The 27,560-nt window shown below is 39.0% G+C and overlaps 1 protein-coding gene across 2 annotated transcripts in view; it reads right to left on the bottom strand.

The window, feature by feature from the left end:
* Positions 1-27,560, bottom strand: part of HAAO (3-hydroxyanthranilate 3,4-dioxygenase) — an 808,952-nt gene that overhangs the window by 25,108 nt on the left and 756,284 nt on the right. The window contains exon 10 of one of the 2 annotated variants that reach the window (XM_044075086.1): positions 183-248. The exons of the other annotated variant lie outside the window; for it this stretch is intronic. Coding sequence (XP_043931021.1) covers positions 203-248 — 46 coding nt within the window. The 3' untranslated portion in view covers positions 183-202. The remainder of the gene's footprint in view (positions 1-182; positions 249-27,560) is intronic. 2 annotated transcript variants of the gene reach the window in all.

Raw genomic sequence — 27,560 nt, 5'->3', positions numbered from 1 at the left:
ATATCCTTAGATTTTAGGATGTTAGGTCATGTCACCTGGTAACATGGCAGTTAGCTGAAAAGTTACACAGAAAGGGAAAACTTTGAAGGATGAATCAAGCACATCGATATGTAGGCTCCAGCCTGAGTTTTAGAAATCGGGTACATTTTGAGACAATGTATACCACAAAGAAGGATACTCACCTGGGCCAACAGCAGCTTTTTTATGTTGTTGTTATAATCAGGGCTGTACCCACTTGAGGGCATTGACTAAAAGAAAGAAAAAATGTTTTAAGTCACTTTTCAGCCATTTCAAATATGAGGTTTTGGATACAATAAAGCAGTGGAATTTTACAGGATGGCTAAATTGGGTGTTTGGATTTTGCTGATGTAGGAGCCCCAAAGCTCTTTTCTTGAGGAGCAGAGCTGTCATTAGCTTCTTCCTGACATTGCACCTGTCTGGTCTTTGCCTGCAGGAAGGGAAGGGGGAGCAAAAGTTGAGAGTTACAGATGCATTTCATTGTGTTAATGCTCACCAAATCTTGATGTCTTCTTGTTGGATCTGATGCTTTAGCTGTTCCTCTCCTCTTTATGTATGAGAATTATGTAGGGTCTATACCAAAAAAACAGGTGCTATACATTCTGGACAGAGCAGATGATCTTGCTTGAGCTTAGCTTTTGAAATATAGAAGACAGGTCTATTTGTAAATGTTTTAGAGAACACTGCTTTTCACAGGCACAAGTTCTAATACTGCAAGTGGTTCTTTAAGGCTGTATGTAAAGTTAATTTGCTTCTAGTGCAGATCATAAAGGAGGTGGTGGATGATGCATCATTGCTGACCTTTGTCTTTCTGACAGTCTCTAATGTTAGAAAAAAAGCACTGAAGCCTTCAGGCAGTTACCAAGGTTAAAAAAAGGTGCAGATTGCTGATACAGACCTAAAGGATATTCCTTATGCAAATAATATACTCCTCATCCATAAAGATCCTAGAACTGTTAGTACAAGTTGCATTCTCACCTTTTCCAAGCCAGTAAGGAAACTAATAACACCCCCATACCATTCTCATTATTTATGCTATCTTTTCGCTTGTCTTAAAGTATATATTGGTGAAACAACTAAATGGCAAACACACATTGTTGGACATCTTAGTAGTTAGCAAATAATGATGTTTATTATGTTTATACTGTTATACTGACATTTAATCCAGATGCAGCATCTTTGCATCCATGCTGTCAACTTACATCCATCTCCTTTAGCAACCTAGTAAACAGATGCCACTGGCCAAAGCTGTCACAAATCACAGAGTTACACACACACACACACACACACACACACACACACACACACCACACACACACACACACACACACACACACACACACACACACACACACACAGACACACATATGCACGCACGTATGTGCACACACTTATGCACACGCACACACACACACACACACACACACACACACACACACACACACACACACACACACACACACTCATGCACACGTACACACATGCACACACATACACCTAAGGAGAATTTAGAGTCACCAATCAACCTGTCACGTATCTTTGGAAGGAGGGAGGAAACCACAGTACCTTAAGAAAACACGTACTAACATAGGGCAGGCATGCAGACTTCACACAGAAAGCACCAGAATGTACAGGATTTTCAGTTCATAGCATTAGCAAATAAAAAAATGCTAATGAATGTGGCAACTACATCCAAACATTTTACATAGCAGAGAACCTATGATTATGATTAAATTTAAAGCAGTGCATCCATTAAGGCTGAAGATGGAAATACGTGAAAAGAGAAGAGAAGCGAAGACAAGAGAGCAGAAGAGAATGGTTTAAATATTTAACTGTATAGTAAAATAATTCACATGAATTCATATATATGAGGGTCTGAAAACTCAGTCTTTTGCGTGTCCCTTATGAAATATTGTCACTATTAACATCCACTAATTTAAGAAATGTCCAAGTATAAACAGTGATGACATAATAGATGGTTTACAAACAAATTTTATTTTACCTCCTAATGCCAATTAAAAATGCTTACCAGTTTTTGTATAGAATTAGTATAACAAGTCTGTCATTAGTCATTTTGGATTTCAGACTTGTACAGATGGTAAAAAATATCACTGATCAGACTCTGAAAAAGATTATCTATGAGCTAGTAAGACTGGTAGAGAACTGGGCTAATATCCGGCTATGTTTTATGAACAGAACTGACAATTAGTCATTGCTACCAAGGGTTCTTTACAGATATATATATATATATATATATATATATATATATATATATATATATAGTTGCCGAATGCTTGCAAGTTGGAAAATATTAAAAATATTTATGGTTTAAAGGTAAGCCACTTTGGAAGGGAAAGTAAACCAGGACTTTGATACAGGAACTGACTATAAAAAGCAATTGCGAGGAGGGGGTCTTCCCATTTGGAATAGTATGTGTGGGCATGCTCAAGGTCTTTAACTTTGAGTTGACTTCACAATAAATATGAAGTAAGAATAGCCAACTGCGAAAACAGTGCAATGCAATCTATCAGCAGACAAAGCAAGACAAATGCAAAGTTAGGACAACTTAAGTTTTTTTAAATAGCTTCCAGCTTTTATCTCCAAACAATTTTACTCAGAGTGACTGTCTGACTGATTTATGTTTTACTTTAGATGGATTGTTACAGTCTGCTTGATCCAATCTGAAAAAAAAGAGAGGCTTCATCTCTTCTACTTCTGCCTGGATGAGCGAAGGAATACAGAAGGTATCATTCCGAGTCATGGTTACCTCTGATACCATTAATTAATTATGCAACATATGGTTGCAATGTTTGAAGGGCTATATAGGAAATAAAATGAAAGATCGATCCATGAAGATTTTCATGTTAAAAGAATATGGTTCTTTCCACATACTGGATAGCTATTAAATAACAGAGAGCCAATACAAATTTTTACAGCCTCAGAAACTGAATAAAACAAGTCACATAGTATTAGAAATGCAGCTTCCAAGTGATGGATTGTGTTTAGATCTGGTGAGTATATCCTACAATTGGATATATTTTTCAGATCTATCTAGCAACACTTTTAGAAAAAGCATTAAGAGATATTACTCAGTATACTGTCTTAACCCGCAGTGGTAGTGCTGCGGTAGTGTTGTCAGCTCACAGTAAGACACTGTCCGGTTCGATACTCATCTAAAGCGTCTTTCTGCATGGAGACATGCATGAATGGGCGTACCTTCATTGAAGGTTGTGCGTCAGGGCTGGTAACTCGGCACGTAAAAATCAACTACCAGTCATTAGCGGACTGGAGTTCCGCTGTGGCAACCCCTGAGACCTTTAATATACTATTTAAAATTACTCTGATTTTCTCTTTTTCCTTTCTCTCCATAGCACTCACAGTCTAATAACATTCATAAATCATAGTCAAACAAACATCAATGGTGTCAAGCAAACAACTTTAAGCAGATATTCTCAGTTGTACTTACTAATATGCATAAATACCCCTACTTAAGGTCTCCAAAGTATGATATCTCGGTAAATACATTTCTACCAAGCCAACTCATTCTGTAATGTTGTTCTTAACTCACTCAAGCCTATAATGTCGTTTTTGTATACTTACAGTTCACACCCACATCTTCTTATGTTTTCCAGAACTTTTTTGGGGTATGGCTTCTTTAATTAAGTTACCTACCAGCTAATAAAAGGCAGTAAGTATGTATGCATGTATGTATGTATGTATGTATGTATTTATTTATTTATTGTCTTTTGTATATCAGAATGGTCCGACTGGGCAATTAGGCCCATTTTCAGTAGAAGCTGGGGACAAAAGCTCCAATAGAGTTATAAAAATTACAAAGTATTTACAGAGAAAAAATAATTGGTTTCTTAACAGTAGAAATGGAGTTTTAGATTCATCCATTGATTAATAAAATTAAGACAAAGTTTAATACAATTTGATTGCTGCAGGAGTGTTATGCAATAATAAACAGGCTGCATTTAAATATACGGTACTATACAAATGCCCTTTATATAGGAGTGATGAAAAGTAGCATACAGCTATAAATATAGATAGGATTTATTTACATTTACAGGATATAGTATGAGAGCTGGGGATTTAGGGGTTGGCGATAGTCTAGAAATCTGAGACAGAGAGAGAGAGAGAAAGAGTTAGTCAGAGTGTGAACAATAGTAGAGCCAAGAACAGTTTAGTTGCTGTTTTAGATTGTGCTAAAAGCTAAATGCACAGTTGTGCTGTTTTAGTGGGACAGGCAGGCAGTTCCACTGTCTGGTTTCCTTCTAGTATGTCAGAAAGGTCCAGAAAAACTACTAAATTATATCATTGTAAACTGACTCATTCACATCAGCCCTGAAATTAAAGGCAAACTCAAGAGTTCAGAGTTACATAGGACCCAGAAAAGCAGCAAAAATGCCAAACTGGCCCTGTAACTATAAACACTTGAACACAAAGCTGATATGATACATTTTACTGGACCAGTACGTGTTTTACAATACAGCTCCTCCAGCTTTCAGATAGTTACTAATGCACATGTTTTGCTTTATACAGACCTGTGCCTAGAAAGGAAATAGGGAGCACATAATTTATTTCCTACTGTCAACACAATAAAAAGTACCAGTGTGTGTGTGTGTGTGTGTGTGTGTGTGTGTGTGTGTGTGTGTGTGTGTGTGTGTGTGTGTCAGCATACATGCTTGCATGACTGGATGTGCATGTGTTCAAAATAAAACATTGTTAGAACAAAATCAGTAGTGTGACGCCCGTGCCCTGGCCCAGCAATCAAGGTGACTCAATCCTCACTGCTAAATCCAGTGAGGGGCATCTCATATATGAGGAAAGGATAACAAATGCACACGGTAAAGTGCAATTTCCCTTAAGAGCACACAGAGATCACAATCAGTCTGGGGCTGGTCTCTCCCTTGCTCTCCAGGTTCCCAATAAGACTCCCCACTGGTACAGCTACAGGGTCCAGATCTCAGCCTAGTAGGCAAGCTAAAACTTCTAGCACCCTGTCTGTCCAACCAGTGCTTCATGCCCCTGCCCAAGCAGCTGATACACACACACACACACACACACACACACACACACACACACACACACACACACACACACACACACACACACACACACACACACACACACACACACACACACACACACACACACACACACACACACACACAGACATGCACTTTGAGATAAGAGTTTATACAACCACACAGACACTCCTGGGGAAGGCTGGCAGAGTTTCCCCAATTGTGCCCTTTTCTCCCAGACTATACAGTAGTTCCACTTGCCACCACCCACTAATACTTATCCGCTACTCAAAGGCACTTAAAATGGTGTCCAATTATTACTGTGCAATATTATTATCCAATTGGTAGTATAGCCCAATGCTAAAGCTATTAGAGTGGCTTTGTACAGTTTTACCAAAGGCATGCAAATACTCTTAAGAGCTTAAATTATCTCTACACAAAACAGCCACAGTTGAAAGGTTGCAAAAATATTTAATAATAAATAATTAAAACCACAAGACAATACTTTCTACTACACAGTGCTAGTCAAGAGTTCGGAGATCACAGAGAAACTTAAAATAATTCAGTAGTACAGTTCTGACACCACAGAAAAACACTTAGTCTAATATTTCTAGTTTCTAGCTATTTCTAAAAGAAAACACAAGTCTAAGATAACTTACATATGAGCAAGACTGTGCTGTGAGTTGGATGATCAAGACAAAATACTTAATAATCTCTGGTTCTCTCTGTTTAAATTGAAATTGCAGTTCTAATAAACATTACATCATTTCACACTTTCCTGGTGTTCCCAGGCTAACAGATAGTACATAACTGTTATCCTGTACCTGCAAGAAACTACATCGATAAAAGACATTCCACATGTAAACTCTAGTAATTATTCCTTAAGTTAAAACAATAGGCAGGATGCTTCACTCCAGACTTATTGACTCCAAATTCTAACTTCAAAAGGACAGGCATGAAATAATTTTAACTTCAAAGGACAGACCAGAAATGCTTGACTTAGCTTTCTTTACAGCAGAGGGCAATGTTGCTACATTGTTTAAAGTTCAACATTTCACAGGATATTGTTTCAATTAAGAAACAAGTCTGTAGTTCAGCATTCATATTTACAAATGATAGAATTATGTATAAAATCCTATTTGGCTATGCTGGCAGCCTTCATCTATCTTCACCCAATCTTCACACATCTCCCCCCCCCATAGAACTTAAGCTAGTTTTTCAAGTGGCCCTTGAGAAATGCTGCTTGAGAGGGTTAGGTCTATCTGAGTGTATCCCACCCTGTTCCCTGTCTTGAGAGCCCATCTGCATTGGCATTGCTACTTCCACTGCACTGCTGCACTGACATATCATATGCTTGCAACCCTAGGCTCCATCTTAGCAACTAGACATTTTGCTGGCTGAATCTGTTTAACCATATTAGGAGGTTTTGAGCTTTCATAACAGTGACTTCCATACAGATAAGGCTGAAGTTTCTGCATTGCCCACACTATGGCTAGCCATTCCTTTTCTACAGTTGCATAGCATTCCTCCCTGGGTTGGAGCCTTCAACTGAGATAAACCGCTGGGTACTCTTCCCCTCTGAAGAAATATGGCTAAGTACAGCCCCCACCCCATGGTTGAAGCATCCACCCGCACAGCAAATTCTTTGCTGTAATCTGGACTGGCTAACAGAGGAGGTCCTCTCAAAGCTTCTTTAAGCTTCTGGAATCTCTGCTCACATGCTGGGGTCCACACTACCTTATCTGGCCTGTTCTTCCTTGTCAGGTGTGTGAGGGGAGCAGCTATGGTACTATAACTGGGGACGAACTTTCTGTAGTGTCTTGCTGTCCCTAACAATGCCTTCACCTGCTTTTTAGTAACAGGTGCAGGCCATGCCTGAATGGCTTCCACTTTGGCAGGTTTGGGCCTTATCTTACCACACCCCACTCTATGTCTTAGGTAGGAGACCTCTGCCATACCCATCTGACATTTGCTTGGCTTAAAAGTCAACCCTGTCCTCTGTAGTCTGCCCAGCACCTCCCTGACATGCTGAAGGTGCTCTGGCCAGGAATGGCTGTAGATGGCAATATCATGTAGGTGAGCAAGGGCAAACCCTCCAGCTCCTACTAGGATATGATCTACCAGCCTCTGGAAAGTCGCAGGAGCATTCTTCATCCCAAAGGGCATCTTTGTGAACTCATACAAGCCAAAAGGAGTCACAAAGGCTGACTTCTCTCTAGCACTGGAAGTCAAGGGCACCTGCCAGTAAACTCTTGGTGAGATCAATGGTTGAAAGATACTTAGCCCCACCCAGCTGCTCTAGGGCCTCATCTGTCCTAGGCCATCCTTGTTTGGCACCAGCACCACTGGGGAGGCCCAGGGACTGTTGGACTCTTGAATCACCCCTAGTTCCAGCATCTCCTGTACCTCCTCCTTCGGAGTCTGTTTCACTCTCAGGCACTCTATAAGGGCCCTGCCTAATAGGCCTTTGGGGTCCTGTATTCACCTGGTGCTGCACCAGGTGGGTGCACCCTGGTTTCCCGGTGAACATGTTCCCAAATTCCTGCAACACTGCTCAGATTTCTTGAACCTGGGTAGGAGATAGCTGCTGGGACATTGCTACCCTATCCACTGAGGTGTCAGCCTGAGCCTCACTGAGGAGATCAGTCCCCAGATCTCCTTCAGACTTCTGCAATCCACTGCAAATGCTCAGCACAAGGGCCTCCCTATCATGGTAAGGTTTCATCATGTTAACATGGTACAGTTTGTGCCCCTGACATCTGCCTAGCAGATCCATCATGTAGTTAACATCACTTACCTTTCTTACCACCTAGTAGGGACCCTCCCAAGCTGCTTGCAGCTTGTTGTGTCTGACAGGAATGAGAACCACTACCTGCTGCCCTACAGCATACTCTCTAGCTTGTGCATTCCTGTCATACCACAGCTTGTTCTGTTCTTGGGCTTCTGCCAGGTTCTCCTGGGCCAAGCCCATGAGTTCCCTGAGCCTTGTCCTGAGGTTTAGGACAAATGCCACAACAGACTCCTTGTGAGACTTACACTCACCTTCCCACTCATCTCAAATTAAATCTAGGGGTCCCCTCATCCTATGCCAATAAAGCAACTCAAAGGGTGAAAAAACTGTGAATTCATGGGGAGCTTCTCTGTAAGCAAACAACAGATGGGGAAAGTATTTGTCCCACTCCCTCTTAAACTGATCTGCAAATGCCTGTAGCATGGACTTGATTGTAGAGTTTAACCTCTCAACAAGACCATTAGTCTGGGTGTGGTAGGGGGTGATCTTCAGTGCTTCACCCCACAGGACTTCCACAGACAAGCCAGCTGGTCTGACATGAAATTGGCACCTCTGTCAGTCAGTATTTCGTTTGGGAAACCTACCCTGCTGAAAATCTCTAACAAAGCATTTGCCACCTTCTCTGCCTCAATGGATGACAAAGCCACTGTCTCAGGGTATTGTGTAGCATAATCCACTACCACTAGGATATACTGTTTCCCTGTGGAACTTGGGGTACTCAGAGGACCCACAATATCCATAGCTACCCTCTGAAATGGCTCCTCAATTACAGGCAAAGGCATCAAAGGAACTCTCATCTTGTCTCCTGCCTTGCCTACCTTTTGGCACTGCTCACAGTCCTGCAGTACCCTGTTACATCTCTGGAAATTCCAGGCCAATAGAAGTTCTGCATAATACGCCTCTTTGCACGTTTTATGCCCATATGAACTGCAAAGGGAATATCATGGGCTATGGTGAGAAGTGCAAGATGGTAGGCTCTAGGCACTACCAACTGCTGTACTCTCTCACCTTCTAGCCCTCCCTCAGGGGTCCACTCTCTGTATAGTAACCCTTTGTCCTAGTATACAGATTCCAACTTCCCTTGAGAATCAGGAGCCTCCCTTGCTACCTGCCTCAGGCCTTGCAATGTAGGGTCTGAGAGCTGAGCCTTTCTCAAGTGTCTCCTTGTAACCCTTCCCAGCACCCCTTCCACAGGAAGTCTGGCATCCTCTGACAGTGGTGCCTCACTGTAAGCCTGGGTACTACTGCTCCCCTCAACCTCTTCAGTCACTCTGTCCAAGGGAACATCAGTGTCCACAAGCAGCTGTGGCTCACCTTCAATTTCACTGCTACAGAGTAGCTCCCTCCCTGACGTAATGACCTCACCAGTTCTGGCTGCAAGTATGCAGTTTGTCTGGGTCTCCCCCAGGCTACCAGACTCACATGTTTGTCTCTTAGCCTCACTGTGTGTAACTGCATAAGCACATGGTACTGCCTCATCCAAATCCTTCCATCTCAGGACATCTGCAGGATGGTAGTTTAGTATCCCTGTTGTCTCAAGACAACCTACTATTGGCATTTTGCCTTTCCCACTTACTGGCTCCCTCACCTTTTGTTCCCCACTTTGCCTCTGTGGACACCTGTATGCCACATGGCCCCACTGGGTGCATTCAAAAATTTAACCCTAGCTCCTGGACTTGTCCCAGGACTAGTGGCTTCCCCTACTACTGGCAGATTCTGTTGTGCCAGTCTGTGCTGCCCACCATGGGTTCCTTTAGACCCATGAGCAGTACTGGGGGTCCCATTCCTGTGAAGGGCTGCCCTGCTTGCCAAGTATAGGTCTCCCTTCTTCCACAACTCATCTGAAGTAGCACATTGTCTATCAGCTAACCAGATCCTCATGTCCTCAGGCAAACTGCTAAGGGCTTGTTCTCTCACCAAAAGGTCTTCCAGCCCTTCATAAGTGGTGGCTTGACATCCACTCACCCAACTATGAAAATAAGTGCTTAATTCACCAACATATTCACACACACTTGCATCTGCCTTGCGTCTTTGCTCACAAAACTTTTTCCTATACGTTTCAGGTGTTAGCTTAAAAATCTCTAACAGACAATTTTTTACAGCAGTATAACCAAAACAGACAGAATCAGGCATTTTTGATAATACAGTTACATCTTTACCATGGAGTAAGGGGGTAAGGAACCATACCCAGAGACCTTGGTCAACTTCATACTGTTTACATATCCTCTCAAACATATGAATGAAACTATCAAAATTATCCCTCTCTTTAAAGTGCGGAAGCAATTTGCTGACCTCTTGTGCTTCTGGGGTCAAGTTACTCCCTTCCCCATTACCACCATGACTCTGGCAAAGAGTCAGCATCTCCTTCTCATGCTGCCTTTGCCTCTCTTTTTCCTCAGCTTCTAGGCATAGCAATTTCTCATTCTCCTCACTCTCTAGACACCTCAGTCTTTCAGCTGCTTCTAAATCCACAGTCCTGGCCTACAACTCAAGTCTATTTAGCTCCAGCTGGATTTTTAAGTCCACTGCATAAAGATTATGCTGTCCATTCTCCGAGGGTATTATATCTCCACTGCCAGTCTGATTGTCCTCCTGGTTGCTGTTTTCTGATACAGCTGTAACCAAGGCTACAATCAGGTTTGCCTTAGTCAGGTTTCCATGCACCAGACCCCTACCCTGGCAATCTTTGCCAGCTGGCTCCTTGTCAGCTTTCCATACTCCTCTTCTGACATGCTGCCTGCTCACCCTGACTAACTAAGCTAACAAAAAAAATAAAATAATTGTGATCTGAACTCTGAGTATTCACTGCATGGCTGTTTTAGAGTACAAAAACACCTTCAAAGCTCACTGTACGCAAGCTACAGGATACACTCTACCCACACTACTATAAGCCAATTAGTATTTGCCAACCAATTAATATGTGATGTGGATATCCCACCACTGCCACCACAATTAATATGTGAAGATATCCCAACCACTGCCACCAATTAATATGTGATGCCTGTGCCTTGGCCAGCAATCAAGGAGCCTCAATCCTCACCACTAACACCAGAGGGGGGTGTCTCATACATGAGGAAAGGATAACAAATGCACACAGTAAAGAGCAATTTCCCTTAAGAGCACACAGCGATCACAGTTAGTCCAGGGCTGGTCACTCCCTTGCTCTAAAGGTCGCCAATAAAACTCCCCACTGGCACAGCTATAGGGTCCAGATTTCACCCTAGTGGGCAAGATACAACCTCTATCACCCTCTCTGTCCAACCAGTGCTTCATGTCCCTGCCCAAGTAGCTGACACAAACACAGACACACAAACACACACACGCACACACACACACACACACACACACACACACACACACACACACACACACACACACACACATGCACTTTGAGATAAGAGTTTTTACAACCACACAGACACTCCTGGGGAAGGCTGTCACAGTTTCTCCAGCTGTGGCCTATATGGTAGTTACACTTGCCCCCACCCACTAATACTTATCAGCTATTCAAAGGCCCTTAAAAGGGTGTCCAATTATTACTGTGCAATATTATTATCCAATTGGTAGTATAGCCCACGGCTAAAGCTATTAGAGTGGCTTTGTACAGTTTTACCAAAGGCATGGAAGTACTCTTAAGAGCTTAAATTATCTCTACACAAAACAGCCACAGTTGAAAGGTTGTCAAAATATTTAATAATAAATAATTAAAACCACAAGACAATACCTTCTACTACACAGTGCTAGTCAAGAGTTCAGAGATCACAGAGAAACTTAAAATAATTCAGTAGTACAGTTCTGACATCACAGAAAAATACTTAGTCTAATATTTCTATTTTCTAGCTATTTCTAAAAGAAAACACAAGTCTAAGATAACTTACATATGAGCAAGACTGTGCTGTGAGTTGGATGGGACCAGATGACATCCCGGGCTGTGTACTACATGAACTACAATATGAACTGGCACCTCACCTAAGTGTCATGTTTAATCATAGCCTCACCTCAGGTTTTGTGCCCACTGAGTGGCGCAGTGCTACGTTATCCCAATCCACAAGGGGGGATCCACCTTGGATCCCGGAAACTATCGTCCCATCAGTCTGACAAGCCTTATCTGCAAGGCCATGGAGCGTATTATCATGGAACTTATAAACAAAGACATTGGCAACCTTCAAACACTGGACCCCACCCAGTTTGGGTTTGTGAAGGGCCGATCTTGTCTCCTGAACCTGATTGACTTCTTTAAATCAGTCTCCAGAGCCATGAACAAGGGTAAGGTGGTCCACACAGCCTATCTAGACCTTGCCAAGGCCTTTGACACCATCCCCCACTCTGGAATCATAGATAAACTTACTAAGTTTGGCATTAATCCCTATGTCACCCAATGGGTTGCTAAATGGCTTACTGATAGAACCCACACTGTAAAAGTAGCCGACTCCAAATCCAGCTCCAGACAAGTGACAAGTGGAGTACCTCAGGGTTCAGTCCTGGGGCCGCTCTTGTTTGGCATCTACTTCTCTGAAGTACAGGTCAATACTAAGGGACTCTGGCTAACAAAGTTTGCAGATGACTGCAAACTGGGAGCCATTATTGAATCCCAAATGATGTGGATACTCTACAAAAGGGCCTTACAGAAACAGATGCTTGGTGCCAGAGCCATGGGCTCAAGCTCAATGCCAAGAAATGTATTGTTATCCCCTTTGGGAAAAAACATGTATCCATGAATTACCATATAGGTGGCAGTACACTAAACACAGAAAGTGTGATAAGAGACTTAGGGACACAGGTGGACAGTGGTCTCACCTTCGATAACCACATCACCACAACAGTCAGGAAATCCTTCTATGTGGCACACCTCATCACGAAGGGCTTTTCATCCAGAAAAAAGGAGGTCATTGTCCCACTGTACTCATCCCTCATTAGACCCATTATAGAATACAATGCCCCATTTAGTATGTACCTCTCAAGACATGTGCAACAACTGGAAAGGCCTCAGAAATACCTCACTAAAAGAATCACAGGCCTAAAGCAGATGCCCTACGCTGACCGCCTTAAAAAACTCCAGCTATACTCGCATATCGTCTACTCAGAGGCGATCTCTGCTTAACATACAAGGCCATGTCAAACCCAGAGCTGTTAGACATGCTACACTTAAAGAAATCCCAATCCCTCAGAGCTACACGCTCCAGGGATCTAAACCTTGTCATCACAATAAACAAAACATGCTGGAGGGATAGGTTCCTGACCCAGAGACTCCCCAGACTCTGGAATAGATTGCCCATACATGTCAAGCAGAGTGCCTCTTTGGACCTCTTCAAGAGGAACCTTGACGATTGGATGGGAGAAAGGAAATTCACCCCAGGGATCACGTCAGCTAGACAGTGGTCCAGGAAATTAAATAATGTGGGAAGAAATAGCCAGGGAATTGTTATGGCTAGGCTTGTATAGGCCCTAGGGCTGATAGCCTAGTACCAACCTATGAACCTATGAACCTATGATGAAGACAAAATGCTTAATAATCTCTGGTTCTCTCTGTTTAAATTGAAATTGCAGTTCTGATAAACATTACATAATTTCACACTTTCCTGGTGTTCCCAGGCTAACAGATACTACATAATTGTTATCTTGCACCTAGAGGAAACTACATCAGTAAAATAGATTCCACATGTAGATTCTAGTAATTATTCCTTAAGTTAAAACAATAGGCAGGATGCTTCACTCCAGACTTATCGACTCCAAATTCTAACTTCAAATGCGACAGGCATGAAATAATTTCAACTTCAAAGGACAGACCAGAAATGCTTGACTTATCTTTCTTTACAGCAGAGGGCAATGTTGCTACATTGTTTAAAGTTCAACATTTCACAGCATATTCTTTCAATTAAGAAAACAAGTCTGTAGTTCAACATTCATATTTACAAATGATAGAATTATGTATAAAATCCTATCTGGCTAGGCTGGCAGCCTTCATCTATCTTCACCCAATCTTCACAAGTAGTATAACAACACTTGCTATTTCTGATCTGTTTCTTAAGAAAACATGCATATACCTGCAACTGAACTGCCATTTTTTTTTCCCATTACTGTGCCGGAATTATTAGTAAATATGATTCAGTTTTACTAAGCATAAGTTGTCCACCTATATCCTTATCTATTTATTACTCTCTCAGGAAGATGGGGCACCCATGCTGAATCGACCACAATAGTTGTCGAGAGGTCATTCTGAAGGACTTGCCCCTTATATATGCAATACACTGATATCTCATGCAAAATGAATGCCAAAATATACTGAATCGGATGTCTGCTTAATGAATGTCATCAATGCATATGTTTCTAATTATTATTATTATTATTATTATTATTCAGTATAACCCAGCACTGCAGAAAAAATGCAAATGACTATCTAACCCTTCAAGAACCAGCAATCCTTGTTATCTCATGATCTAGCTAGCTTTATGAATTGTAAGCTAAAGATTTGTACAATGCAATTGTAAGATATAATTATTTAATCTATAGCATCATTTGTCATATAATATCACTCACTTCTATCATAGGTCATTGCTGATAATAAATTTTAGATCAGACTCGACCCAGCTAACAAATACTGTAGAAAGCAGAAACCTGATCTCACCACGATGTAGTCAGTTAGTAAAGTGAAGTACAGATATTATTCCAGGATACAGTTCCAAAAGTCACAATTCCAAAAGACTGTCGGTAGCCGTAGTAAAAATGTAAAACTCTTCTTTATTGCAGGTAAAATTGGTAAGCGCTTTCGCGTGGTCACAGCCACGCTTCATCAGACAAATGAAAACCCTACATAAAGCTACTTAAATAATACAATGTTTAAAACCAAGCCCTACATAATTAGGTACTTCAATTGTTATTTAAAGCGGCAATGCTATCAAACAGTCAGAAGCATTACATACATTATAAAAGTTCGTGAAATCTAAAATGTAGCTTACACAAAACTCTTAAAGCAGCTTGTAAGCTAAAGAATGTTTAGCTTTCAAATAAACAGAGAACTTAATGCATGTCATCAGTAGTACTAAATTTAAGCAAATAAGAAGCAATAAAGTCCCTGCTCGTCTAAATTCTAACTAATATGTCATAAAGAGAGACATTTTTACGGTTGCCATCGCAACCGAAAACTTAGTTCGTTTGGCGGGAGCTAGATAAAAGTATCTACAGTGAACTGTACAAAAAACAATTCTGAGTATTCCTACCTGAGGAACAAGTATGAATGCATAGTTATTAAGAGCATTGTTCGTATTTTTAAAAACTCCATTAAAATCAGTTAGATGGTTTCATAAACCTAACTAAACCTTACTGTGAAAGTACAAATAAAAACACGGATGAATCTGTTGCAAAACCACTTAAAGACCAAGTCACATATAGCTTTTGAAGCGTATATAAAGCCAAACAAAAAACAGAAAGTACATATCCTCATAGGTGGAAACCTAAAACAAAATCATCTAAGGTGTGCTAGTATCCTAAGTTGTAAGTGCATCCGATAGGACACGGTAGTTTTATGTGATAAAAAGATGCGTAGTCGTTAGAGCTGCAAAGCTAACTATTATAAAACAGGATCGGAACCTTAAATATAGTGCTGAAGGAGCATAAGACATCTGTAGTGCTTGTATAGGAGAAAAAACATATAAAGAAACCATAGTGAGTTTGGGTGTATATATGTAGATAAATATGCAATTATATATTTATATCAGTACCCATAGTTTAAATAATGTAGTATTATTAATAAAGATATTACCTTAATTAATTAAAACCAGATGCCATATGAAATAGAAATAGAAATGAAAGTAAAAAGTAAAAATTGTACAAATATTATCTCTGGAAGAATTTTTGTAAATACATAAAATGTGAACACATGGAAACATAAGTATCAGATGGATCAGATACAGATGAATAGTCAAGACCATTTATTAATGACTGCTAAAATTCATGTACCTATAGGCTATTAACTTATGTTAAAGCATTTTTTATATGAAATGTTTTTTATTTAAATAAGAAAATTCTTGAAAATTAATTAATGAATACTAAATGAGAAAAATAAATATGAAATAAAATATAAAAATAACAATTGATAAATATTAGTTGTGAAAGTCTCAATATTAATTTGAACTTAGAATATTTTGTGTCAAAATGTGCCTTTTAATTAAAGCTAAAAAATGTAACTGTTTGGATTAAGTTAATTTACTTCCAGAATATATATATATGTCTAATAAGTATATGCATAAAGAAACTGAATTGACTAAAGGTATCAGTTACCCATAAAATATGAAATATAGAATACAATCAAAATAAATAAAATTAATGAATAGGAAATAGTGAATATTAAATACTAAATATTGAACTGATGTTATAACAAACATATTAGATAATGTATCCTATAGAAAAACTTGAGGAAATTTTAGAAGATGTTGAAGAAATTTTTTAAAATTAAAGAACATACATCAAAATTTGATCATGGAGATTAACGTTTTCTATTGTTTAAAATAGGTTTGATGGAAACTGAAGTATTCAATCCAGGGTAACTATGGGCATTAAATTTTAAAATCCATTTTAATTCTGCCAGGGCTAGATTGTTAATATTATCACCGCCCCTGGGATTCAGAGTCACTTTTTCAAGTACCCTGAATAGAAAAGTGTGTTCTTTATATTCCATTACATGTTGTGCTAATGCATTAGTGTCTATTTCTTTCTTTATTTCATACAAATGATCGTAAATGCGATCAGTTAGTCTTCTTTTAGTCAATCCAATATAAAAAGCAGAGCATTTTGTACAAGTTGCTAAATATACCAGGTTTGTGGTCTGGCAAGTAGCTGAAACATTAATATAGTATGTAAAACCTAGTGTAGGATGAGTAAAATTTAAGTCAAAACAAATCGATTTGCACCTGGTACAAGTGCCACAAGAAACTGTCCCCACATTTGGTGTAGATTTCTTAGCAATTAATACAAAGTCTTTACATAGGATTTGTTTTAGATTAGAACAGTTTTTGTACAAAAAAGAAGGATAATTGCCCACCAAGCTAGTTACTGAGATGTCTGTCTGCAGTATGTTCCAATTATTCCGTATAATATTCTCCAAACACTTCACATCACTAGTATACTTTATGATATATGGTATTTTCATAAAATCACTGGCTTTTTTGTAAGTAAAAGAAGTAGGTTTCTTAACCATATGTGGTGTAAATTCTGTGGGATGTGTAGTATTATTTTTAATAGAATTATTTTTAATAGAATTAACAAGCTTAGAGTCATACCCTCTATCCAAAAAGAATTGCTCTAGTAAATCAGATTCTTTTTCCAAAATAATACTATCCTGGCAAAGTCTGGTCAGCCTAGTGAATTGGCTCTTAACTATTCCTGGGAACATATGCCTAGGATGCATGCTACTGTAATGAAGTAGCGTATTAGTCCATGTGGGTTTCCTGAAAATGGAAGATGTAATTTCTCCATGTTCGTTAAGTGTCAGGGAAACATCCAGGAATTCTACCTGTTTCATATAAGCTTCCACTGTAAATTTCAAATAGGTGGTAGTGGTTTCTAAATGTTGTAAAAAATGTTTAAATTTAACAAATAATAAGTAACTATCAAATAGGTTGACAGGTCCTGACAGTCTGGAATGTTTGTCATTTCTTGCCTTCTTGAAGTGATGGCTTATGTATTACCTGAATTTTGATAATTTAGTATAGGCTAGATTAGGCTGCAGTAGTTTTATAGTTTATTTATGATGTTGTTTTACTTAATTTTTAGATGTTTTAGATAGTCAGGTTAATTTTACTGGTAATGGGCTAATTGCAGACTGTGCTTTCTTTTTCTTTTTTTGCACTTTTTGTTGCAATAGAATAAATGTCATTGTGTACATACAGCAAAGTTTTTATATTTTTTATTATTTTTTTTACATAGTAGCAATTAGGAAATTGAGTCTATGCATCAATTTTTCATTCTATTTTGCATTTACTCTTTTTGTTAAACTAAACGTAGATTTCAGTTTAGAATAGTTACTTGTGGTGGGTTAGGGTATTTTGGGTGATGTCAGTGTTGTACAGTGTATGAACTTTTAAGTTTTGGTAAGTAGGTTAGAGATGATGGGTTCAGCGTAATTTTATTAGCTATTATGATGCACCATGGCAGAATATAATCTGATAAGAGTGTAGATGTTATCTCATGCAAAGCAAGCTGATAAAAATAACTGCTCTGTCTACCAGATATTTGTTTTGATCACATACTTTATCTGACATCTACTAAAAGGTGAAATTCGGATACGAGCACACATGTGCAAATATACATTTACACAGCTCTTTACCAGAATTATTTTAACTGCATGAAGATATCAATATACTTGTTCTGCAAAAATTAAATGAGAACAGTTTGGCTGACTCCTGGTTGATACAATTTATGTAAAATGTTGTAAATGAATGAAACATCATGTGGTCAACCATGATTGCCACAGTGCAAATATAAGTAGCGTGCTTAGATCTAGGGACTGAGTAAAGACTGTGGCTTTTTTTTTTAGCTACTATTACTGTTATTGTTTGGTTTATTGTTAGGTCTAGAATTTCATTATTGTTTGGGATATGTTGGGGGCTGAGATATTTTTGGTTTAATTTTGTGGGTTGGGATAAGTAGTATGGCTAGGGTGGGGCAAAGGTTGCAGCTGCCTCAGATGCAAGGTGGTAGAGGATGCAATCAACAGATCCCAATTTCTCTTCAGTCATTACTAGGAAGCAGTTTGCTACATTTGAAAACAAAAGAGACATGTTTTTTTTTTCTTGTACAACTGAAGAAGCACTTTACAAATGCCACAAGCAGTTTGCCACAGATTAAAACAAAGAAAGTATATTTTCTTCACTTCATAACTGAAGACTCACATAATGTGCTCTTGTGAGGCATGAACTGTAGCTACTGCATGCTCTGAACTTTTGCTTTTTTATCACTTCAAGTGGGAAAAACTTTTAGAAGGGGGTGACAGATCAGGGAATGGTCCTGGACACCAGTACAGCTAGCTACTCTGCTGCGTGGGGGTACAATTAGACTTGGGCTTAGGACTAGTATGAATTACAGTCAAGATTAGGGCTAGGAGAAATGTGAGCATTCTGTTAAGTATGTTGTAGGAAGTATGATGGGATTGCTTCCTTAAGAAATACTATGGAAACTTATACGCATTATTTTACATTGTTGATTTTAGCAAGTGTGTTTTTACAGTGCTTGTCTCAACTTTCTGTTTTCTAGCATTTGGATTTGATTATGTCACTTCAAGAGTTGTACTGGCTTGTGAAACACCTATGAAAAAAGTGTTTTGAGAGGCTACTGCCTGAGAAAGGACACATGCACATTTAGGTATCACCTAGATGCTACCTACAGGTATTAAGAAGGTTATTCTAGTGCAGAGCAGAAAGAGGTTGGTACACATACTAAGAGCTGGGATGACATTGAAAAGTGCTGGGTTCTGGTACTAGAATAAATGGATAAAGTACAGTCTGGCAATGGGAAGTTACCCATGTTAAGCAATGTATATATAAATGAAATTGGTTTGGGGTTTAGCCAAGAATGTTGATTCTTTTTCACATAAGGCAATATTTGAGGCCATGAAAAATCAATAGTATAAATGAATATGTTCAAAATAGGAGGAATCCATGGTTCAGTGATAGGAAATCTTATATAAATATCAACAACGGCTCTCAGACATATTCCCAGTAAATAGAGAAGTATCCCAGGAGTCTGTCTTGGAACCTTTTTGAGTTAACGTATTTATGACAATGACAACTTCAGAACAAAGCTGGGCTCAGAAATTTGCATGATGCCAAGTTAGTTGCTAAAGTAACCATATTAAAAAGACCAACAATATGGCAAAAATATATAAATCAACCTTATATAGTGACAGAACAAAATGAAATAAGGTTCAGCAGTATGACATGTAGGTACAATATATCAGAGAACAAAAAGGCAGTGCCCATATTCCACAACTGATAATAGTCTAACAAGTGCTAATACATGTAATAACTTAGGATACTGGTTAATACAACTTTTGACTTTAATACAAATGTAAATGTAATTAATCAAATGTGCTCCTTAACAATCACAGCTATACTAAGGACATTTACAATAGGAATCGAAACAACTGCTACTATTATATGTTGCACTGATTATACCAATTACTTTTGGAGAGATCTCAACATACTGTATCAATACTATAGCACCAGTAAAACACCTATGTTACATTAACATTCCATTATATCTATTATAGGAAAAAAATAAAAGATTTGATGGACCTATAATTGCTTTAATCATGGAAATAACAAGGTTACCATAGCACTGAGGATACAATCCACAATTTTAGAATAAGAAATAATAATTGGTTGACACAAACTGGGTAATTTAAAATTGAATTACTTTCATATTACAGTGTTTAAACTATGGAAGAGACTGCCATTAAACATTAGTGAATCTAAGAATTTTGATCAATTTAACAGAAAAATATGTAGACATTTTTCTGAAAGTTACACACCGCTACTAACCTCTCCACCATTTTACAATATAATGATGACTTCACCCTCACAACCACAACCAAAACCATCCCTGAACTCCTTTCATGCATCCAAGATACTTTTACTTCCATACAGACTTGGCTTACTCACAATCAATTAATATTAAACCCCCCAAAAACGAAACTTTTGTTATTCCTTCCAAAAAACCTTGCCCAACATAAATCCTCCTTCTCCATTACCTCCCTCAACAACACCATTATCAAACCTGAACCACACACAAAATTATTTGGTGTTACTACTGACACCAAACTACAATTCGACATACATATCAGTTTACGCATAAAAAACTCACCAGAAACTGAACCTATTTTACCAAAAATCACAAATTTCTTTCTAACTCCTTTAAACCCACCCTTGCCTCATCTCTCGTCTTACCCAGTCTTCTGTATGCAGTCCTCACTAACCTTCAGTCCTGTCTTCTAGCAAGCTAACAAATAATAAGTAACTATCAAATAGGTTGACAGGTCCTGACAGTCTGGAATGTTTGTCATTTCAATGCAGGAAAAGAGTTTTGAACTAGAAAACAGAATTCAGTTCATTTTTATTGTAGTTTTTAATCACAAATCACTGTACAAAATAATCAAAAATTCAAACATAAAATCAAACACACACAGACACACAGACGCACACACACACACACACACACACACACACACACACACACACACACACACACACACACAAACACACACACATACATACATACATACATATATATATATATATGGAAAAGAGACTATTAAAATGCTAATTTAAGTAATATGGGAGTGGGAATAGCAATGAAGTAAAGTATCATTTTAAATCAGTATTAAAATCACATTTGAAAATTGCATTCCTCAAAATTCCAAGGACTTTTAATATGCCAAATAAAAATGTGTTTATAGAATGAAGCAGAATATATAGTACATAGCTTGCTTTAAATATCACAATCTAAAACAGGAAAACAATCATGACATTGGATAGCTCCATGGTAAAGAGGGCCAAAGCCCTGAGTATGACCCAAATAATACGGGGTTGATTAATGATCTGAGTACTGAATGCTCTAGCCAGGAAGAGAGGAACAAAGCTGTCAATGCCAGCTCACTCCTCCTAAAGGGAGAAAAGAAGGAAGACCTGCTACTACTTTGACATATAGTTGAATATGGGTAACACTGCAGAAATTGCTAACAGTACTCTGTCAGCAAATATATTCAGTGTTGGTACTGGGACTGTCCAGACAGCTGCTACAGGGATGTGGGGGATAGTGTATAAGTTATACACACAATGTCCCTTATGGCAACCTGGATGATTTCTTCTTCCTCAAAGGGGCTCTCATCACCCCCCCGGTGCATGGAGAAAATGGAAGGGCAGACAAGCTCTGACAACATTGGTAGCATATTAGATTGAGTGGACTAATAGGAGCAAGAGAGCCTTGCAATTTAATGGCATATTTGAAGAGAAAGGATACAAATAAACATCACTAATCCTGACCCTGAACAAAAAAATATATATTTGAAACCTGCAAGTTGCTAACTAGGAGGTGCAAAGTATGTCCTATAGAAACAGATTTGTTAATAGTAACTGAAGAAATATATAATGCGGCAACCATCTGAATTTGAAACCCATAACTATGTGACCTTGTGACTGAATGAGCAAAAGAAAACAGACCTACTTATACGAAGTCCAGCATTGCCATTTCCCTGAGTATTCAGTTTTCTCTATGAAGTGCAGTTATCTTGGGATTGGTGTATTTAAGCTTGGAGGGAGTGGGGGTGTGCCCCCTATACTGTGGATGCAAAAGGAATAGTCCCTGAAGAAAACTACTTTAAAGGAGAACAGGGAACACCAAAGGCAGAGGTGTGTCCATATTCATTAAGGATATCCACACCTCCAGGCTAGTTGCTCAGCATAATGCAGCCGAGGTTATCCAAGTGCAACTAACTCTGGGCAAAACTGCAATCCTTGTAGCTTGCTACAGATCAACCACCATGCCCCAGGATTCCCACTCCTCCTTTCTTGATGTACTGGAAAATATTAGGGTTCAACCAAACACCCTAATAATGGGCGATTTCAACTACACCACCATTAACTGGAAAAACTACTCATGTACCTACTCCTTCACTCAACGCTTTCTGGAATTCATAAACTCCAATGCCCTGAATCAACTTATCCACACCCCCACCAGGGGCAACAATATCCTAGATCTAGTCATTAACAACATGAGTGACCGGTGTTCCACACCTGAAGTCAATGCCTCATTGGTCCAATCCAACCATAAGCTAATTACCCTAGATACCCACATCCTGCCCCCACTCCCCATTAAGGAAACCATGGTAAAAAATTGCTCCAAAGCCAACTTTATGCTTTTTAAGACAGAAGTGGTGAACTTCATGACACCCATGCAGATGGACAATACAGTTATGACTACTGAATCCTACACAATTGCACTTTATAAGCACTTACATGAGTGCATGGATCGTGCTATCCCAAACAGAACCAAGGCGCTATCCTCCAAAAAAAGGAAGCCAATCTGGTGGTCCCCTGCCATAAACAAAAGAAAGAAACTGTTGCAAAAGAGAGTAAAATCCCATGAGTGGAGGAGCTCCCTGGTCAGCCTCAGTAAGAAGCTGCGATCCCTGATAAAATCCTCCTAAGCTAGTTACAAAAACAAAATCGCCACTGATTCTAAAGACAACCACAAAGCATTCTATAGCTATGTCATGAATCTCAATGGCTCACTCAGATCTGCTCTGAGTTACAGCACAATGGCACTAAATATACAGACCCAAATGATATTGCAAACATCCTGGCAGATAGGTTCAGTGCTAACTTTACCCCCTCTCACCCCCTAAAGAGCCCATCTCTATACTGGAAGAATCACGGCTGCACAGGTAAAAACCACACTCTCCAAAGCCAAGGACACAGCATCCATGGGACCAGACCTGAAGAAAACATCCCAGGCTGCATTCTACACGAACTACAGAACAATCTGGCACCCCACCTAAGTACCATGTTCAATCATAGCCTCACCTCAGGCTTTGTGCCTGCTGAATGGTGAACAGTGATGGTTATCCCACTCTACAAGGGGGGGAGCCAATACGGACCCTGGGAACTACCACCCCATTAGCCTGACGAGCCTGGTCTGCAAGGCCATGGAATGTATTATCATGGAACTTATAAACAAAGACATTGGTAATCTCCAAACTCTGGACCCCACCCATTTTGGGTTTGTAAAAGGCAGATCATGTCTCCTAAACCTGATAGACTTCTTTGAAGCAGTCACTAAAACCGTTGACAAGGGTAAGGTGGTTCACACAGCCTATCTAGATCTTGCCAAGGTTTTCGACACCATTCCCTACTCTGGAATTATAGATAAACTTACTAAACTAGGTATAAATCCCTATGTCACAAGATGGGTTGTCAACTGGCTCATTGACAGAACCCAGACTGTGAAAGTAGCAGACTCCAAATCCAAAGTCAGACCAGTGACAACTGGAGTACCACAGGGTTCAGTCCTGGGTTCTCTCCTGTTTGGTATCTACTTCTCTGAAGTACAGGCTAACACAGAAGGTCTTTGGCTAATGAAGTTCGCAGATGACTGCAAAGTAGGAGCCATAATCAAAACTTCTAACGATGTGGACATCCTACAAAAGGGCCTCACTGAGACAGATGCCTGGTGCCAAAGCCATGGCCTCAAGCTCAGTGCCAAAAAGTGCATTGTCATCCTCTTTGGTAAAAACTCTGTACCCATGAACTACAACATAGGTGGTAGTATACTTAACACCGAAAGTGTGATAAGAGACCTTGGGACACAGGTGGACAGCAGTCTCTCCTTTAATAATCACATCACCACAGTAGTCAGGAAATCCTTCTACATGGCACACCTCATCACAAAAGGTTTCTCATCCAGAAAAAAAAGGTCATTGTTCCCGTCTACTTATCATTCATTAGACCCATTATAGAGTACAACTCCCCTTTTGGTATGTACCTCACAAGACATCTACAACAACTGGAAAGGCCACAGAAATACCTCACAAAGAGGATTACTGGCCTCAAACAGATGCCCTATGCGGACCATCTCAAAAAACTCCAGCTTTACTCCATTGCATATCGCCTACTCAGAGGTGATCTCTGCCTAACATACAAAGCTATGTCAAACCCAGAGCTGTTGGACATGCTCCACTTAAAGAAATCCCAATCCCTTCGAGCTACATGCTCTAGGGACCTAAACCTTGTCACCACAATAAACAGAACATGCCGGAGGGATAGATTCCTATCCCAGAGACTTCCCATACTCTGGAATAAACTACCTATCTATATCAAACAAAGCTCCTTATTAGCACTCTTCACAAAAAATCTTGATGATTGGATGGGAAATAGGAAACTCACCCCGGGGATCACCTATGTGGCTCTGCTCGACAGTGGCACAGGAAAATAATTTTCTTGTGTGGCAAAAGCCAGGGTACCTTTTTGGCTGGGCTTGTACAGGTCCCAGGGCCGATAGCCTAGTACCTACCTATGAACCTATGAACCAATGAACATACATTTTTCATGGTAATTATTTTCATAGGCTGCATCCAAAACATTGCCCAAATCACTGGTTATGCTCCTGCACTTCCTCTGGCTAAGCTAACTTCCAACCCTGCTCCTGTCTTCTCTTCATTCCTTCCTCCCTTATTTATTTACCAGGAAAGTCCAATTTGGAATGAAACCAATTTTCAGCAGAGACCCAGCAACAAATGCTCCAGACACATGCCTTTGAAATGTGGGAGAAAACCCACATGAATGCAGGGAGGACATGCAGACCCCAAACAGATGGCACCCCAGCCAAGAATCAAACCAGAGAACCTCTTGCTGTGAGGTGACAATGCTTCCACTACACCACTGTGCCATCTTATTCCTCTTAGTAATATTACTCATCCATCTGACTCACATTACTTAAAAAAAAAAATATATATATATATATATTGAGATACAGGAAGATTGCTAAAGTACATAACAAATATAGAAGACTAAATGAAAAACTGATGTCTACAGGATATTTTTACACACACACGTGTGTGTGTTTGTGTGTGTGTGTGTGTGTGTGTGTGTGTGTGTGTGTGTGTGTGTGTGTGTTTACATACATATACACACACATTGCAATTATATCTGTATTATGTTCTCTGGTCATCAGTGTTATGATGTACTTGTCATAACCACTGCTTCTATATTTGTTTTATGTTCTAGAACATACAGTTCCAAAGAATAAAGTTTATCCTAATTAAAGTGAGTTAAAATAAAAGTTTGCTGTTTCTCACTTCAGCAATTAATATAATGGATGAAACTGCACCAGAAAATAACTTGTCTAAAGTTTAAGTGGTAAAAAAATCTAATTTACATATTCTGAGCAATGAAGCACATCAAGTAAATGTAAAATGGCAGTGCTGTTTCAATAAAATATTCAGTACCAGTAAGTCAGATGTGGGGACAACTGAAGCCATCCTGTCATTATAACATGGTAAGAAGTACACATTAATTAAACTATGTTTCTGGTTGTTCAAGTTCTGACAGTGTATGTCATGATGTACTTCTTCACTAAAAGGATTCAGTCTCCTAATTACCAAGTGAATACCATTTGAAAAAAAATAAATAAAAATGAAAGAAGGGAGGTATGAGCTTTCTTCACAATTGCATAACAATGCTTCATGTTTAAAGCTGTGCTTTTTGAATGATGGGCGAGTATCTGAAGTGGCAGTATGACAAGGGAAAGGAAAATCAATTCATTCCACATGCACACAAATGATGTTTATTTACATATATAGACAGATAGTTGGATATATAAACATTCCATACAGTCGGACATTCATAATATTGAATGTTTTTAATATCGGCAGACGTGATTGAATGGTCACATGATCACTTCTGCCAACATTACTTTTGGGTGTCCACGGAATAATTTGGAGAGGGAATTTGCCCTTTCCCTGCCGTTGCGCTATGCCAGAGTTGGTATACATAAATATACATAAGCAGTTGGGCTATGGGGGATTGACATTTTGCTGTTCACTTTTGTGGTACTTGGATGTTTTGAAATGCATTTATATATTTATCTATATATGTCTATATCGGTATATACATACATATATATATATATATATATATATATATATATATATATATATATATATATATATAGTACATATTATAGCAACCAGATTTGGAACTCACTGTCATTGCTAAACTTACAGGAAGACTACTTCATGTTACAGTGAAACGGAGTGAGTCAAAATTTCCTTTTTTTATCATATTACTTGTGAAACAATACGATAATACATTTAAGTACCCAAATTTTTACTGATGAAGTTCTCTGGCTATGGAAGGAGTATTACGAAAATGTAGCAGGTATCTGTCACGTAACATCACTTAACGCAGATATGCCTAATTAACATTTCATTACTTAATTTCTGACTTAGAAACCTTAAAACATAAAGCCTGCATCTGTTGTGGCTGAAAGTCGCATAACTTAATGTTGAAAATAAGCATATAATTTCATTGGCATTTGTGTTGTCATAAAATACTTTGTTCAGTTAGAAGTGCATACTGTTTCATTACAGCTGGAAACATTTGTGGAGAAAAGGAAAATGGGACAGGAATTGTTTCTTTGAAAAGACTCTTCAGAAACAGTTTTTTTCAGGGTGATAATTACGTGAGTGTGGAAGAATGTGGGTTTATCTGATAAGCGATTCATTCTTTCTTCTTCCTTGCTGTTTCCCCTTTGCATTACATTACGGCACTACAGAGCTAACCAAAAAGTACAAATTGCCTGTTATTCCTGTTCCTCTTGCAGAAACCACATGACAGAATAATGATTTGCAGACCCCTTTCCACTATAATGTAAAGTAGTTTCTCAAACATATCAGCAGTTACACCAGGCTGAAATCTGTTGCGATAATAAGTACGTGCCTATATACATATATATATATATATTACACACACACACACACACACACACACACACACACATGCACTCGCAAACACTGTAATGGGTTCCATGTCATATAGTTGAAGGTAGCTTTGAATGAAAGAAAAAACAGTAGGTTAAAATGAGCGAATGCGCTTTTGACTGAAAGTACTTTTGACTGAAACATCACTTCAGTGAAAGCATTCTACACAGTATAAATACAATGAAGAGCTTTTTTC

The sequence above is a fragment of the Protopterus annectens genome, chromosome 6.part0 (assembly GCF_019279795.1).
Source record: "Protopterus annectens isolate FY-2018-M chromosome 6.part0, PAN1.0, whole genome shotgun sequence".
Taxonomy (NCBI): Eukaryota; Metazoa; Chordata; order Ceratodontiformes; family Protopteridae; genus Protopterus; species Protopterus annectens.
The sequence above is the reverse complement of the archived record's forward strand: the minus strand, read 5'-3'. Positions and strand labels throughout refer to the sequence as shown.